Source organism: Leucoraja erinacea, chromosome 21, assembly GCF_028641065.1.
Source record: "Leucoraja erinacea ecotype New England chromosome 21, Leri_hhj_1, whole genome shotgun sequence".
Taxonomy (NCBI): domain Eukaryota; kingdom Metazoa; phylum Chordata; class Chondrichthyes; order Rajiformes; family Rajidae; genus Leucoraja; species Leucoraja erinaceus.
Window position 1 is genome coordinate 18420116 of NC_073397.1, and position 16756 is coordinate 18436871.

At 45.3% G+C, this 16756-nt stretch overlaps 1 protein-coding gene across 1 annotated transcript in view; it reads left to right on the plus strand.

The window, feature by feature from the left end:
* Positions 1-16756, plus strand: part of LOC129707587 (ubiquinol-cytochrome-c reductase complex assembly factor 1) — a 91142-nt gene that overhangs the window by 49700 nt on the left and 24686 nt on the right. Inside the window, exon 6 of the mRNA XM_055652734.1 lies at positions 5103-5211. Coding sequence (XP_055508709.1) covers positions 5103-5211 — 109 coding nt within the window. The remainder of the gene's footprint in view (positions 1-5102; positions 5212-16756) is intronic.

Here is a 16756-nt window from a genome sequence, read left to right on the forward strand (position 1 = left end):
CTTGGTGCTGTTGGTCAGAAGTCATGTGTAGCCCAGGTGATTAACCAAGGCAGACTTCATCCATAAAGAACATTAGTCAATCTGAGAGCTTTTTATTATTGAATGTCAAGGAACTGCAGCTGCTGGAATCTGGAGTAGAATACAAAGTGCCTGAGTAACTCAAATGTCTCTTACGTTTAAGAGACATTTGGACAGGTAAGTGGATAGGATATGTTTAGAGGGTTATGGGTCAAGCTTAGGCAGGTGGGACTAGTGTAGATGGAGCATGTTGGTCAGTGTAGGCTAGATGGGCTGAAAGGCCTGTTTCTAAGTTGTATGTCCCTGAAAAAAAAGACAGAAAGTGCTCGGGTAATTCAGCAGGTCAGGCAGCATCTATGCAGGACATGGCTGGGTGACATTTTGGGTCTGGACCCTTCAGATTTGGAGCGAAGAGGAAAACAAAGAACTGCTGGTGCTAGTTAATACATAAAACGACACCAAGTGCTAGAGTTAAGTGCCTGTCCCACTTCTGCGTCTTTTGCGCGTCATTTACACAACATCCTAAGAATTAGCTGGCCCGTCGTGATGCACGCATGGCGCATGGTGAGGCGTGGTGGCATATGCAATGACGCGTGGTAACGTGCGCCGCCCCAGGATTTTGCCGTGCTCAAAATCCTCGCGCGCCTCCTGCATGACGTATCCCTTGCGCACGCTGACGTAATGATGGCTTAAGCTGACGTACTGACGGCGTATGTATAGCGCGTGGTAACGCATGGTTACACACGATGACGCACGAACATTGCCTATGCTAATTATTATGCGTCACCGTCCGTACCCATGGACGCCGTCGGCACGTCATTTCAGCGCCGCACCACGTGACCACTCGGGTATAAAGTGCGCGGAATTTTGAAAAAATTTCACCAGAGTATCTTTGATTTTCACTGGGAAAATCCTTGCCACGGAGATCGGACTAAGTACGAACGATATCGCAAATGGCTCCCAAAAGAAGCAGGGCCCTCAAGAGCACTTGATGCGCGACTGTCGTACTGCTAGACAATGTTCGCGTGACAGTCACTACCGGCCTGTCGCATAAATGACGCCCAAGTGGGACAGGCCCTTAAATCAGCAAGGCAGGCAACTCTGGAGAAACAAAGGGTCTCAACCTAAAACATCACTTATCCATATTCTCCAGAGATGTAGCCTGCCTGTCCTGCTGAGTTACTGCAGCACTTAGTGTACCTTTTACAAAGTAGATTTACCCTGAAGCGATTTTGCAGTGGATAAGTAAAATGGATTGAAGAGAAAAACAGAACTTGTTCAAAGTACGCACATCGTGAGTAGATGGTGCAGGGGTAAAATGGATCGGGCAGAGCAGACTTTTATTGTTGATTTATTTAATTAATGCCATTTTAATTCTCCAGCTTCTGTAGTGAGGCTTAACTCAGTCCCTGGAACCACAGCCCTGAGTGCTATTCCTGGAAGATATGCACACTGCCAATGTCCACCTGAATGGATGCAGCAAGGCACCAGTGCAAGCTCAGCATGCAGCAGTGTCGCAGGTGGTAAATGGCTCCCTCTACTGACGTTACAAAATTCAGTCTCGTTCAGTCCCTCCAGCTGTAGCTTTAAGAACAGCGAGAATGGCTAAAGTCAAAGATAAATCAGGCACCAGACAGTTTTTATGATAGGTGGGATATAGGACATAATTCACAAAAGGATTTGTGTATGTATAATTCCTCTCATGAAGCAGCTGCTTTGGATGCATAGCGATAGAGAGACTGGGGAATTTAACACTAGATATCAGATAACGTTACTGTCTGAAATTCATCTCTCCTTCACAAGCTGCTAACACCGTGCCCACAGCAAGCCTATAACGGAGTCGGGGGATATGGGGAGAGGGCGGGAACAAGGTACGGATTGTGGATGATCAGCCATGATCACATTGAATGGCGGTGTTGGCTCGAAGGGCCGAATGGCCTTCTCCTGCACCTATTGTCTATTGTGAGTTTGGACTACTCACGACATTGTTCCAACAGATTAATTTAGATTTTTACCACTCTTGATTATCTGTGGAATGCTTTTTCAGCAAATCGGCCATTGATTTGAATGTAGAAAGCTCAGTGCAGTGTAGAAAGGAACTGCAGGTTTATATCGAAGATAGACACCAGTGCTGGAGTAGCTCAGTGGGTCAGGCAGCATCTCTGGAGAAAAAGGGTGGGTGACGTTTCAGGTCTGAAGAAGGGTTCCGACCCGAAACGTCACTCATCCTTTTCCTGCCTGACCCGCTGATATCTCCAGCACTTTGTATCTCTCTTCAACTGCAGTGTTCTGTTTTTGGCTGATGCTTATTGTAGATGGACACTAGGATCATTATCTCAATGTCTCAAATTCTCAAATAGAACATAGAAATGATGAGTTCAGCACAGGAACAGGCCCTGCAGCCCACAATGTACATGCCGAATTTGATGCCGTTAAACTAATCTCCTCTGCCTGTACGTGATCCATATCCCTCCACCCCCTGAATATGCTTGTGCCTGTCTAAAAGCCTCTTAAACACCACTATCATATCTGCCTCCACCACCACCCATAGCAATGCTTTCTAGACATTCACCACCCTGTGTATGAACAAAAAACCCATCTCCTTAAAACTTTACCCCTCTCACTTTAAAGCTATGCCCTGTAATATTTCACATTTCCACCCTGGAGAAAAAGGTTCTGACTGTCTACCCTATCTATGTCATTCATAACTTTATATACATCTATCAGGTCTCCCCTCAACTTCTCAGCCTCTCAAGAAAACAATCCCAGTCTGTCCACCCTCTCCCCTGTAGCCAATTTTGTTATTTTGGGATTTGTTATCTTTAGATAGAAAGCAGTTTGAATGTAGAAATATCTACAGGTGTTGCTTTTGACTGATAATAATTGTAGATGCATATTTGGGATCGATATCCTTTTCTCAGATGTTGTCAATGGATCGGTAAAGTCCATCCCTGTCGGGAGATCTATGTTGCCATCCCATCTGAAGTATATCAACGCTGTCAATGCAACCTCTCCTTCGTGCTACATTGCTGTAGCACCTCTTCTGACTTAAGGGTGGCCAAAGCATTGTGCAACCAATGAAGGACTTTAGTTTGGAACGTGGTGTAGTATTGGTACATGGGATTGGGGTGGGCGATTGCAACCATCACGTGGTCCACCCTGTTTCAACAAATGCAATCAACCTGGCGTGCACAATCAAATAGACCAAGTTGTCCTACAACGTTAGGTTGTGCACGCCATACACAAGAAGAAGAAGAAGAAGAAGGTACATGTGAAACCAATTACTAAATAACAAAGACCTGAAAATGTTAGGGGAATAATTATCAGTGTTGATGTTATTCATTCATGTTGGGAAGAGGGGTACTGATTGATTGATTGATTAAAAGATACAGCGTCACAATCGGCTGTGGAGGTCAAGTCAATGGATATTTTTAAGGTGGAGATAAACATATCCTTGAGTAGTAAGGGTGTCGGGGGTTATGACGAGAAAGCAGGGGAATGGGGTTGAGAGGGAACGATAGGTTAACCATGATTGAATGGCAGAGTAGACTTGATTGGCCGAATGGCCTAATTCTGCTCCTAGAACGTATGGGCATGAAGACAGGCCCTTTGGCCCACCGAGTCCACACCGACCATCGATCACCTGTTCACACTAGTTCCACATTTTCCAATCCCTACACAATAGGGGCAAATTGACAGAGATTCAATTAACCTACAAACCCGCACGTCTCTGGGTTGTGGAAGGAAACCGTAGCATCTGGAGGGAACCCTTGCAGTCACGGAGAACACACAAACTCGTGTAGATGGCACCTAAGGTTGGGATCGAACCTGGGCCTCTGGCGCTGTGAAGCAGCGGCTCTAACGGCTGCGCCACCGTGCCACCACACTGAAATAGTCCAAAGTGCCATCGCGTGGGTAGTTAACATAACTGAATGTGTAGGAAAGAACTGCGGATGCTAGTTCATACCAAAGATAGACACAAAATGCTGGAATAATTCAGCGGATCAAGCAGCATATCTGGAAAAAAGGAAAATGTGACGTTTCAGATCGGAAAGTCTGACGAAGGGTTCTGACCCAAAACGTTACCTATTCCTTTTCTCTAGGGATGCTACCTGACCCGATGAATTACTCCAGCACCATCGTAAATGGTGATGTTTCCTTTACTTTAAAGTATAAACTCTGTCAACACAGACACCGCAGGCATGTTAGTGTGAGCCACTCTTGAAATATGGGCTCTGAATGGTGACATCATGTTACACTGAATGTGAGAGTGAGGTCATGTACGCACTACGGGGGCTGGTTCCGCAGGTGAATGCTCCAGATTGTGAAGTCACTGTCTGCAAGTTCCCAGTTGCAGCTTCAAATTAGTAAATGAGGTGTTACATTATGCAGGTAGTTACATTAAAAATAGGCTGAGTAATCCCAAGTGCAGGCAGTTTGGCTGGCCGCTGTGTGCCACGGACTTGGGTCCCTGGAGAGTGTGGCAATGCTGAGGCTGCTAGGTTCAATGGAAAGAGGTCCCGAGGTGTGCAAGGTCACTCCTGTGCTGTGAAATGCCCCACTTCATGATGAGATTTCATTCAAGAAACTCAGATCGATCAAGATCTTCCCCAATCCTCTTTGCATCTTCACCTGTGTATGTAACTACATTTGTGAATGGGCAACGTGGGGCCGTGTATACCATAGGGTAGAGTCTTGGTGTCATGCAGCCTGGAACAGGCCCTTCGGCTCAACTTGCTCTACCCAACTAACATGTCAGTGTATGGAACGAGTTGCCAGAGGAGATAGTTGAGGCAGGTACTATCACAATGTTTGAGAAACATTTGGACAAGTTTAGAGGGCCAAACGCAGGCTGGTGGGACTAGTGTAGATGGGACATGTTGGTTGGAGTAGGCAAGTTGGACTGAAGGTCACAACAGTTTCCACACTGTATGACTATGGCTCTAAGCTGCTCCCGAGTCTGGTGGTGCGTGCTTTCAAGCTTCTGTACCTTCTGCCGGACAGGAGCAGGGAGAAGAAGGATTGACGGAGATGGGAGGATGATAGATGTGCAGATGAGTCAAACTTTGTTGTTGTGCTTGCAGGATGTCGTTGGTACGCATGAAGCAGGAAGGCCGAGAGGGCAAGTATATGTGCAAGTACATTGTGCACTCTATGTGGGAAGACCTGGAGCAGCGGGGCAAAGTAATGAGGGTAAGTCAGCAATTCTGCAAGATGGTTTCTCCTGATGTATAACAGATGTGTAAGAAGCATCGCATGACACCTCAGAGTACGCAGTTCATGCGAACCAGTCGCCCCAGTGTGAGATTAATCAAGAAAATAATTGACAATAGACGTTGGGATCCTGTCCTGCATTTGTTCATAATTTCATGAGATCTATGAGCAGAACTAGGTCATTTGGCCCATCAAGTCTACTCCACCATTCAACCATGGCTGATCTATCTTTCCTTCTAAACCCAATTCTCTTGCCTTCTCCCTATAAACACCCAACACCCGTATTAATCAAGAATCTGTGGCAATAAACTCCTCAGATTCACCGCTCTCTGACTAAAGAAATTCCTCCTATCTCCTTTCTAAAGGTATGTCCTTTTATTCCTTTATTTGAAAGCTTGTTTAGTTAGTTTAGTTTAGTTTAAGATACAGTGTGGAAGCAGGGTCTTTGGCCCTCCGTGTCCGCCCCGACCAGCGATCACCCTGGTTCTATCCTACTCACACGAAGGACAATTTTTACCAAAGCCAATAACGCCACAGGTCTTTGAAATATGGCAGGAAACCGAAGCAAACCCATGCAGTCACAGTGCAAACGTCAAAAGTCAGCAGCATAGTCAGGATCGAACGCGGCTCGCTGGTGCTGTAAGCCAGCAGCTTTCACGCTCTGTCACTGCGTATTTCCTTTGTACGCCGGCATCAACAAAGTACTGGAGTAACTCAACGGGTCAGCCAGCATCTCTGCAGGACATGGATAGGTGTTTTGGGTCAGGAACCATCTTCAGATTGAAGACTGTACAAGAGAGAAGAAAGCAGGAAGACAGGAGGGGCAAGATACGGTTTGGCAACTGATAGGTGGAAAATAGACACAAAATGCTGGAATAATTCAGCAAGACAGGCAGCAACTGTGGAGAGAAGGAATGGGTGATGTTTCGGGTCGAGATCCTTCTTCACCCGTCACCCATTCTATCTCTAAAGGGATGCTGCCTGGCCTGCTGAGTTATTCCAACATTTTGTGCCCATCTTCGGTTTAAACCACCGTCTGCAGTTCCTTCCTACACAACTGATAGGTGGTTACAGGTCAGGGGGGATTTGATTGGCAGATGGTTGGACAAAGGCCTGATATGAAAAGTCAAAAAAATATCTTGACTAGAAAAAGCGTGAAATTTGCAGCCAAAACAAAATTGAATCTGAATCAGAGGAAGAAATATAGGTGATAAAAGAAGGGAAGGGAGGAATGGGTACGCATCCAGGTGGGGCAGAGGGAAGAGACGGGGAGCAGAGGGGGTTGGGGTGTAGTAGGGATGTCTATTCCCCCCCCCCCCCCCCCCCCTACTACAATCAGTCTGAACTAGGGTCAAGTCAAGTCAAGTCAAGTCCAGTTTATTTGTCACATACACATACGAGATGTGCAGTGAAATGAAAGTGGCAATGCTCGCGGAACAACAAAACAACCAAACAAATTATAAACACAATCATAACACACATATTATTTTACATAATAAATAATAGAAGGAAAAACGTTCTGTACAGTTAGTCCCTGGTGAGAAAGGCGTTTACAGTCCGAATTGCCTCTGGGAAGAAACTCCTTCTCAACCTCTCCGTTCTCTCCGGTCAGCTGCTTGGTCATGACCTGAAACTGCCTATCCATGTTCTCCAGAGATGTTGCCTGATTCACTCCAGCATTTTGTGCCTTTTTGCAATCCTGCACTCCATCGAATAAAGTCCGACCCTGCTCAACCTTTCCCTATAGCTCAGGGCCTCGAGTCCTGGCAAAATCCTCGTAAATCTTTTCTGCTACCTTTCCAGCTTAACTGCTGGAGTAACTCTGCGGGTCGGGCAGCATGTCTGGAGAACATGGACAGGCGACGTTTCAGATCAGGACCCTTCTTCAGGCTGAAACGTGTTCTGATCTGAAACAGCACCTATCCAGACTCTCCAGAGATGCTGCCTGATCCGCTGAGTTACTCCCACACTTTGCGCCTGTTTTTGTAAACCAGAATCTGCAGTTTCTTGTATCTATGGATTCAAGAATCTTGTATTCTTATGTCCTTGAATAAGATCACGCCTTATTCTTCTAAACTCTTAAGAGATACAAATCCAAACTGCCAAGCCTGATTTGTTATTCCTTTGTTAATAGTCTCATAAATGTTCATTTTCAGGGCTTATTTTTCTTGGTCAGCTGCTTGTAGGAAAGACGTATTCTCTGTGTCCTGTCATAGAACATAGAACAGTACAGCACAGGAGCAGGCCCTTCAGCCCACAATATCCATGTCAGACATGATGTCAAGCTAAACTGATCTCTGCCTGCACATGATCCAGATTCCTCCATTCCTCCAGATCCATGTGCCCATCGAAAAGCCTCTTAAGCACCACTATCGTATCTGCCTCCACAACCAAACCCAGCAGCTACTACTATCTAAGGTTTTTTTTTAAATGGCCTTGTGCATCTTCTTTACATTTTGCCCCTTTTACCTTAAAGTAATGTCCTCTAGTCTTTGATATTTCCACCCAGGGAAAGGGGTTCTGACTGTCTAACCTATCCATGCATCTTGTAATTTTATATACTTCTGCTGGTCAGAAAGTTGTCAGGTTTTGGCCGGGCGCTTCCACCTTTGCCCAGTCAGTGCACTGACTGAAGGCAGAGAGAGGCATCATCACAAGCTGGCAAGCACAAGTGTAAAACCCACCAACTCTCAGCTGAATGAAGGGTTTGTTCTCTCTGAGCAGTCCACTCGGGGACTGGAACCAGTGCACAAAAGGTCACTCTTCTGCACTCTAAATACTCGTGGCTTGCTTCATTTCAAAGAGATATCTGACATATCTCCCCAACATGGAAGTAATTTCATGATAAATCTGGGAATTGATAAAACTCAGGTAAAATTAAACATGTGTACTGATATTCCTCATGTAGCCACAAGGAACAACAGATGCAGGTTTACACAAAGGACACAAAATGCTGGACTAACTCAGCAGGTCAGGCAGCATCTCTGGAGGATATGGATAGGTGACGTTTCGGGTTGGGACTTTCTTCAGGCTGATTGTGGTCGAGGATGAGGAAGCTAGAAAGAGTTGGGGGGGGGGGCGGGGTGCACAAAGTCTGGTACGTCTTTAGACTGGAGAAGAGTCCCAACCTGAAACTTTGCTTATCCATGTTCTCCAGAGATGCTGCCTGACCCAAGTAACTTCAGCTCTTTGTGACCTTTTCTTTTACAGATATTCCTCAACTTACCAAAAACCAACTTTGTAATTTTTGCGATCGACTCTTTAGAGTACGTGTCTTCAATTTATAAATTCAATTTTTATTTGGTAAAGAATAGTGCGCCGCTCGTGTCAATAAGATGTTGCCAAGACTCGAGGGCCTGAGCTATAGTGAAAGATTGGGAAAGCTGGCATTTTATTCCTTGGAGCACAGGAGGCTAATGTGTGATCTTATAGAGGTGTAAAAAACTCATGGACAGGTGCATGCATAGGAAAGGTTTAGAGGGATATATGGGCCAACACAGCCAAATGCGATGAGCTTTTGTTCGGCATGGAAGAGTTGCACTGAAGAGCCTATTTCCATGCTGTATGACTCTACAATCCATGAAAGAATGGCACCAAAATACTCTCACCGCTTTTTATAACATAGTGAGGTACAGCACAGAATTAGTACCTTCGGTCAACCAGTCATGAGTCCACATTAACTATCCACCATTCTTACCCTAATTTTACTGCAGCCAATGCCACTGTGGAAGATCAATCCTTTGGTTTGTTTGAGGCTAGGGTGCAGAGATGATTAAATAAACAGTAGCATTTGTGATGTATGATGTAGCGGCACAGTGGCGCAGCAGTAGAGTTGCTGCCTTACAGTGCCCGGGTTTGACCCAGGTTCAATCCTGACTATGGGTGCTGTCTGTACGGAGTTTGTATGTTCTCCCTGTGACCACGTCCCTAGCGTGAAGGATAGTGCTAGTGTATGGGGTGATCGTGGTCGGCGCGGACTCAGTGGGCCAAAGGGCCTGTTTCCACGCTGTATCACTAAAGTCTAATTTACAAACCCGCACATCTTTAGGATGTGGGAGAAAATCAGAGCAGCTGGAGGAAACGCACGCAGTCACATGGAGAACATACAAACTCCACACAGACAGACAGTACCCGAGGTCAGGATCGAACCCAGGTCTCTGGCGCTGTGAGGTAACAGCTCTAAAAACATTGCCATTCAGACCATTGTGCCTTCACCGCATGTTTGACAGCAATCACACTCATGCAACTTCTCTGCTTTTGCCCATTTATCCTATTACAGCATCACTCTGAAACAGGGTCCCAACCCAAAACGTCACCCATCCTTTTTCTCCAGAGATGCTGCCTGACCCACTGAGTTACTCCAGCACTGTGTCTAAGTTCATTATAAATCAGCATTTGCAGTTCCTTTCTACACATCCTATAAATCATTGTTCAACATTACCCATCCAACTCCCTCCGAAAAATATTTTGTGGGATCCCACATCCACTTTTTCAAACAAGTCTTTCTAATCTCCGATCTAAGGAAATATTTCAACTTGATTCAAATTGTCGGCTGGCATCTGTGCAGGGCTGAATAGAATGAAAAGAGAAGTTATAAAACGGGAGCCAGTTTTCCATGAAAGCATTCTCTATGATTAGTTGTCCTCCCTGGAAATGCAGGTCAGTTCAACTAGCTTGCGTTGTTTTAAGTGCCTGGTTCAAATATGGCAGCACAATAGGAGCCCTTCAGTAATACCGGAGCATTCTGAAATATGGTCTGTGAAATGCAAACCAAATAAGCTGGTCCAAATTAAACTTTGAGTGTTAGCGGTTCCTTCGCCACTGCTGACTCCTGTGCCAGCGACCTCATGCAGCCTTGCCATTATGTGGTGTTCAATTGCAAATCTGCCTCAGAGCTTCTTTCTGCAAGCCAGTGGTGGTGGTGTGTTCACTTCAACAAGGCATTTTACTTGATGGTGGGGTGTAGATATATCCAGTCTAATGAAGGGTCTCGACCCGAAACCTCACCTATTTATTTTCTCCAGAGATGCCGCCTGACCCACTGAGTAACTCCAGTACTTTGTGTCTATCTTTGGTGTAAACCAGCATCTGCAGTTCCTTCCTACACATACCCCCCTCCCCTCCCCACCACCCCACCCCATTCTTTAACAATGGCTTGCGTTATTTCCAATCTTGCTGTCCATTCTTTAAAAAAATGGGCACAAACTGATTCATTGAGTTACACCATGCAAATAAACCCTTCAACCCAACTTGCCCATGCTGATCAACATGCCCCATCTACACTAGTCCCACCTGCCTGAATTTGGCCCATATCCCTATAAACCTATCCTATCTATCTACCTGTCTAAATGTTTAGACGTTTTAGAGATACAACATAGAAGCAGGCCATTCAGCCCACCAGCCAGCGATCCTCATACACAAGCACTCCTACACACTCTAAGGACAATTTTACAAATGCCAATTAATCTACAGACTTGCACGTCTTTGGAATGTGGGAAGAAACTGGAGCACCCAGAGAAAACCCGCGCAAGGAGAACATGCACATTCCGTACAGACAGCAGCCATAGTCAGGATCGAACCTGACTCTCGGACACTGTCAGGCAGCAACTCTGCCACTGTGGCCCTTGTGGCCAAGGGGATCAGAGGGTATGGAGAAAAGGCAGGTACGGGATACTGAGTTGGATGATCAGCCATGATCATATTAAATGGCGGTGCAGGCTCGAAGGGCCGAATGGCCTACTCCTGCACCTAATTTCTATGTTTCTATGTTTCTATTTGCCACTCCTCATCGTTTAAGTTCTTAAACCTTGTGATCGTACCTGCCTCAATTGTCTCCCCCGGCAAATACTACCACCCTTTGTATAAAAACATTTGCCTCTCGGGTTCCTATTAGACCTTTCCTCCCGCACCTTAAACCTATGTCCTCAGGCTGTTGATTCCCCAATTCTGGATAAAAGGCTCTGTACATCTACCCGATCTATTCCTCTCATGATGGCGGAGTGGTCCAGAGCCTGTTTCCTTGCTGTACTTTTCTATCAATCAATCAATCTTTCAATCACTTCAATCCATATATCAAAGGTTGTACCATTTGCGAGAGAGGCCATGAAGGTCAAAAATTCAAGGGAAGCATTTTTACCCCAAAGACACAAGGCTAGAGCAAAACACCAAGTGCTGGAGGATCTCAGCAGGTCAGGCAGTATCTGCGGAGGGAATGGACAGGTGACGCTTCACGTTGGGACCTTTTTTCAGTCTATTTTTTCTTCTTTGCCTCAAGAGTTGGAATGTAGACTTTACTGCAGCATGAATGAGATGATGGGAACGTTGGAGGTGTTTTAGGAGGGAAATGGATGTGGCTATCCACAGAAAGAGCCATGGATATGTTGACGTTACACAAGTAAGCTCATGTGCAGCATAGACCATCTGGGCCCATCAACTTCTTCATGAATGCTTGGTGTTGGTGGACTGGTGGTCAATCTAAGTGAGCATGCAACTGCTGACACAGCATCCAGCAGTGAGAGTGTTGAGGGCTGCATGCCAATCTAAGTGTAGGCACAAAGTGCTGGGGTAACTCACCGGATCAGGCAGCATCTCTGGAGAAAATGGATGGGTGATGATTTGGGTCGGGACCCTTCTTCAGACTGAAAGTAGGGGGTGGAGGATAAAGAGTTTGCTAATGATACAAAGATAGATGAAGGGCAGGTAGTGTAGAGAAAGCAGGGACTCTGCAGAAGGACTTGGACAGGTTAACAGAGTGGGCTGAGAAGTGGCAGATGGAATTCAGCAATGTAAAGCGCGGAGTCATGCATTTTGGTGGTAGGACTAAAGGCTTAGACTATTTTCTAAATGGGGGGGAGAATTCAGAAATCAGAGGTGCATAGGACTTGGGAGTGCTGGTGCAGGATTCCTATAATTTGCAAGTTGAAAGGTTAGTAAGGAAGGTGAATGCATTTATTACGAGAGGGCTAGAATACAATAACAGGGATGTAATGCTGAGGCTTTATAAGGCACTGGTCAGAAAGTATTTGGAGTATTGTGAGCAATTTTGGGCCCGATATCTGAGGAAGGATGTACTGGCGTTGGAGAATGTCCAGAGGACATTTACGAGAATGATCCCAAGAATGATTGGGTAAACATATGATGAGCATTTGAAGGCACTGGGCCCTGTACTTGCTGGAGTTTAGAAGGATGAGGGGGATCTTTAAAACTGACCAAATAGTGAAAGGCCTGGATAGAGTGAAAGTGGAGAGGATGTTTCCCTGAGTGGGAGAGTCTAGGACCAGAGGCCATAGCTTCAGAATGAAGGGACGTATCTTTAGAAATAGAAAGGAGACGAGGAGGAATTTCTTTAGTCCGAGTGTGGTGAATCTGTTGAATTTATTGCCACAGATGGCTGTGGAGTTTGACAGATTCTTGATTCTTCTTCTTGCGTATGGCGTGCACAGTCCAAAGTTGCAGGACAACTTGTTCTATTTGATCTTATTTGATTGTGCACGCCAGGTTTATTGCATTCGTTGAAACAGGGCGGACCACGTGAAGGTTGCAATCCCCTACCCCAGATTCTTGATTAAGAAAGTATCAGGGATTATGGGGAGAAGGCAGGAGAATGGGGTTGAGAGGAAAAGATAGAACAGCTATGATTAAACGTCAGAATAGACTTGATGGGCTGAATGGCCTAATTCCTATCGTACAGCTTATGAATTTCTAAGAGCTGGATGTGTGAAAAGACTAGGACCAATTAAGGCCAGCCACAAATGATCTCAGACCTACGTGAACATGTGGATAACAAGGTGATCCACGTCGGACTACGTTGTCTACAGCTCCGAACTATTATTCAACACCATAATTCCATCCAAACTCATGTCGAACCTCCTGGATCTAAGTCTCAGTACTCCCTTCCACAACTGGATTTTTGAATGATTCATAGATCACAATCAGTAAGAACAAGCAACAAAGCAATCTCCACGATAAATCTCAACCCCTGAGCCCAGCAAGGCAGCGTTCTTGGCCCCTTATTATGCACCCGACACACTTGTTATTACTACCCTATACAAGCCATATTTTGCTCTAACTCAACATACAAGTTGGCTGAAGTCACCACCCTACTGCGCCAGATCTCAAGTGATGATGACACACCGTAGAGGAAGAAGATTGAGAGTTTAGTAGCATAGAGTAAAGATAACAACCTCTCCCTCAATGTTATCAAAATGAAGGAGCTGATTTTTGACCAGGAAATATAGATGAGGTCATGCCGCAGTCCGCATTGGTGTTGCCGAGGTGGAGATGGTTGACAACTTTGAGTTCCTTGGTGTAGATATCACTAATGACTGTTATTAATCCGACCACATGGACGCCATGGCCAAAAAAGCACACCGCCCCCTCTACTTCCTCAAAAGGCAAAGGAAATATGGGCATGTCTCCAACGACTCTCACCAACTTCTACAGGTGCACCAAAGGAAGCACACCATCGGCATGCACCGGAGCTTGGCTTGGTGAAGCCCAACAGCCCTGCCCAAGACAGCAAGGAATTGTAAAGAGTTGTAGATGTAGCCAGTCCATCACGCAGACTGGCCTTCCCCCCACCCCCCGCTCAAACCCACCCCCCATCTAACTTCATGCTGCTTCACGAAAGCAGCCAACATAATCAAGGACCACTCACACCCCGATCATTCTCTCTTTTCTCCTCTCTCTTTAGAGGGTGCCATGGTAGTGCAGCAGTAGTTGTTGTTGTTTTACAGGGATAGAGACCTTGGTTTGATCCTAACTATGGGTTCTGTCTGCACAGAGTTTGTACGTTCTCCCCATGACTGCGTGGGTTTCCCCGGGTGCTGCTCCGCTTTCCCCCCCATACTGCAAAGACGTGCAGGTTTGTAGGTTAATTTGACTTTTGTAAAAGTTTAAAAAAATAGTCCCTAGTGTATAGGATGGAGGTAGTGTATAGGGTGATCGCTGGTCAGCGTGGACTCGGAGGGCCGAAGGGCCTGTTGCCGCGCTGTATCTCTAAAGTAAACTAAACTAAACTCCTATCGTGTAGGAAATACAAAGGCTTGGAAGCACGTACCACCAGATTCAAGAACAGCTCCTTCCCTGTTGATATCAAACTCTTAAAACAGACCTCTGATACACCAAGAGTGTAATCCCGAACACCCCTGCCCCCCCCCCCCCCCCCCCTTTGCACTTGTTTAAACTGCACATTCTCAATGGAACTATAACACAATATTCCGCACTGTTTCCTTTTCTCTTTTGCACTACCGTGTTGTATAATGGTATGATCTCCATTGATAGCATGCAAAATAAATTGCTTCACTACATCTTGGTACATGTGACAATAAACTGTCAAGACCAAAATATTCTGATTCTACGCAGAATATCGAAGAATTTGCAAAACTCAAAAGGAGAATTCACATTGTATGATTAAATAGACAATGGACAATAGGTGTAGGAGTAGGCCATTCAGTCTTTCAAACCATTCAATGTGATCATGGCTGATCATCCCCAATCAGTACCCGGTTCCTGCCTTCTCCCCATATCCCCTGACTCCGCTATCTTTAAGAGCCCTATCTAGCTCTCTCTTGAAAGCATCCAGAGAACCTGCCTCCACCACCTTCTGAGGCAGAGAATTCCACAGACTGATAACTCTCTGTGAGAAAAAGTGTTTCCTCGTCTCCGTTCTAAATGGCTTACCCCTTATTCTTAAACTGTGGCCCCTGGTTCTGGACTCCCCCAACATCGGGAACATGTTTCTTGCCTCCAGCGCGTCCAAACCCTTAACAATCTTATATGTTTCAATAAGATACCCTCTCATCCTTCTAAACTCCAGAGTTTACAAGCCCAGCCGCTCCATTCTCTCAGCATATGACAGTCCCGCCATCCCGGGAATTAACCGTGTAAACCTACGCTGCACTCCCTCAATATGGCATTGCATACTGATTATATACTGCTATAAGTACTTATTTGCAAATGCATGTAAAGAGAATGACCAGACCCTGTCATCTACCTGACATTCGCTCCACAAATAAAATACACCTCTTGGATTTTATTGTTCGTTGGCAATAACCACAGAAGTGTGCCTGGCTGAATTAATTTGATTTGTTTTTTACCCTAACTCGTAAATTTTCAAACCAGTTTCCCTCGGGTCCATGAGATCATCAGCTTTGAGGTTGGGTATTTTACAGAGCTCTGGGATGAAGCCTTAAGTCATGTAGAGGTGATGTCAGGCGGCAACATTTCATGCAAGTGCTCTATAGCTCTTTCTCTCTCTCCCTCCACCTCCAACCTGTCCACAAAGTAGTTTAGTCAAGGGAGAGGGGTAGGCGCTAGAGACTAAGAAATTGTAGACAAAAAACTAATCCCAATTCTTGCAATACTTGGCCAAAGATATCTGCCTGTCAGGCACAATGTGTAGAGAGATGGGGGAGAGGGTGCTAATGTTTTGAAGCATCGTCCTTACATTTTCCCAGCATTTACTCTTATTTCAGACTTGTTTAGTTAAGTTTAGTCACGTGTACCGAGGTACAGTGAAAAGCCTTTTGTTGTGTACTAGCCAGACAATGGAAAGATTATATATGATTATAATCGAGTCGTACGCAGTGTGCAGATACACGATAAAGAGAATAACATTTAGTACAAGACAAAGTCCAGAAAAGTCCGATTAAAGATAGTCCGAGGATCTCCAATGAGGCAGCAGGTAGGTCAGAACAGCTCTCTAGCTGGTGAGAGGACGGTTCGGTTGCCTCAGCTGGAAAGAATCTGTCCCTGAATGTGGAGGTATGCGTGTTTATACATACACACAGAAACTCGGCACAGAAACTATTTTATTACCGACATAAGTCAGAAACGCAGTGACTGAGTTACCTTCAAACCTTGCACCAGTATTGTCATTGGCACCAGTACAAAAAGAAAGTTAGACTTAAACCAAGATTGTTTAGTGTGTACCGAAGATAGACACAAAAGTGCTGGAGGAACTCAGCGGGTCAAGCAGCATCTAGGGAGAAAAAGGATGGGTGACGTTTCAGGTCAGAACCTTCAGACTGAAAGGGAAAGGGAATGGAACTGGAGGTATGAAAAGACGAGAACAAATTAGGGCCGGGACCCATCCTTTTTCTCCAGAGATGCTGCATGACCCACTGAGTTACTCCAGTACTAATAATAATAATACATTTTATTTTCGAGCGCCTTTCAAATCTCAAGGTCACCTTACAAAGATTAAACAGAAGAGAAAAAAATATATATAGTCGGAGAAAAATAAATAATAAGGACATCATCAATACACATCAAAATTAAAGATAGAATTCGCTCCTAAGACACAAAATCAAAAAACCAAAAAAAACACAATGTGAAGAGAGAGCAGCGGCAGCTAAAGCGCGCCAGCGTCCACTCTCTCTTCCGACAGTACTCTGTGTCTATCTCCGGTATCAACCAGCATATGCAGTTCCTTTCTACATACTGTTTAGTGTGTTGTGTCTCTCAGACATTTTAAGCCATCACGGGGTAAGAAAAATATTTGAGCACTGCAGGCGCTGGGCTG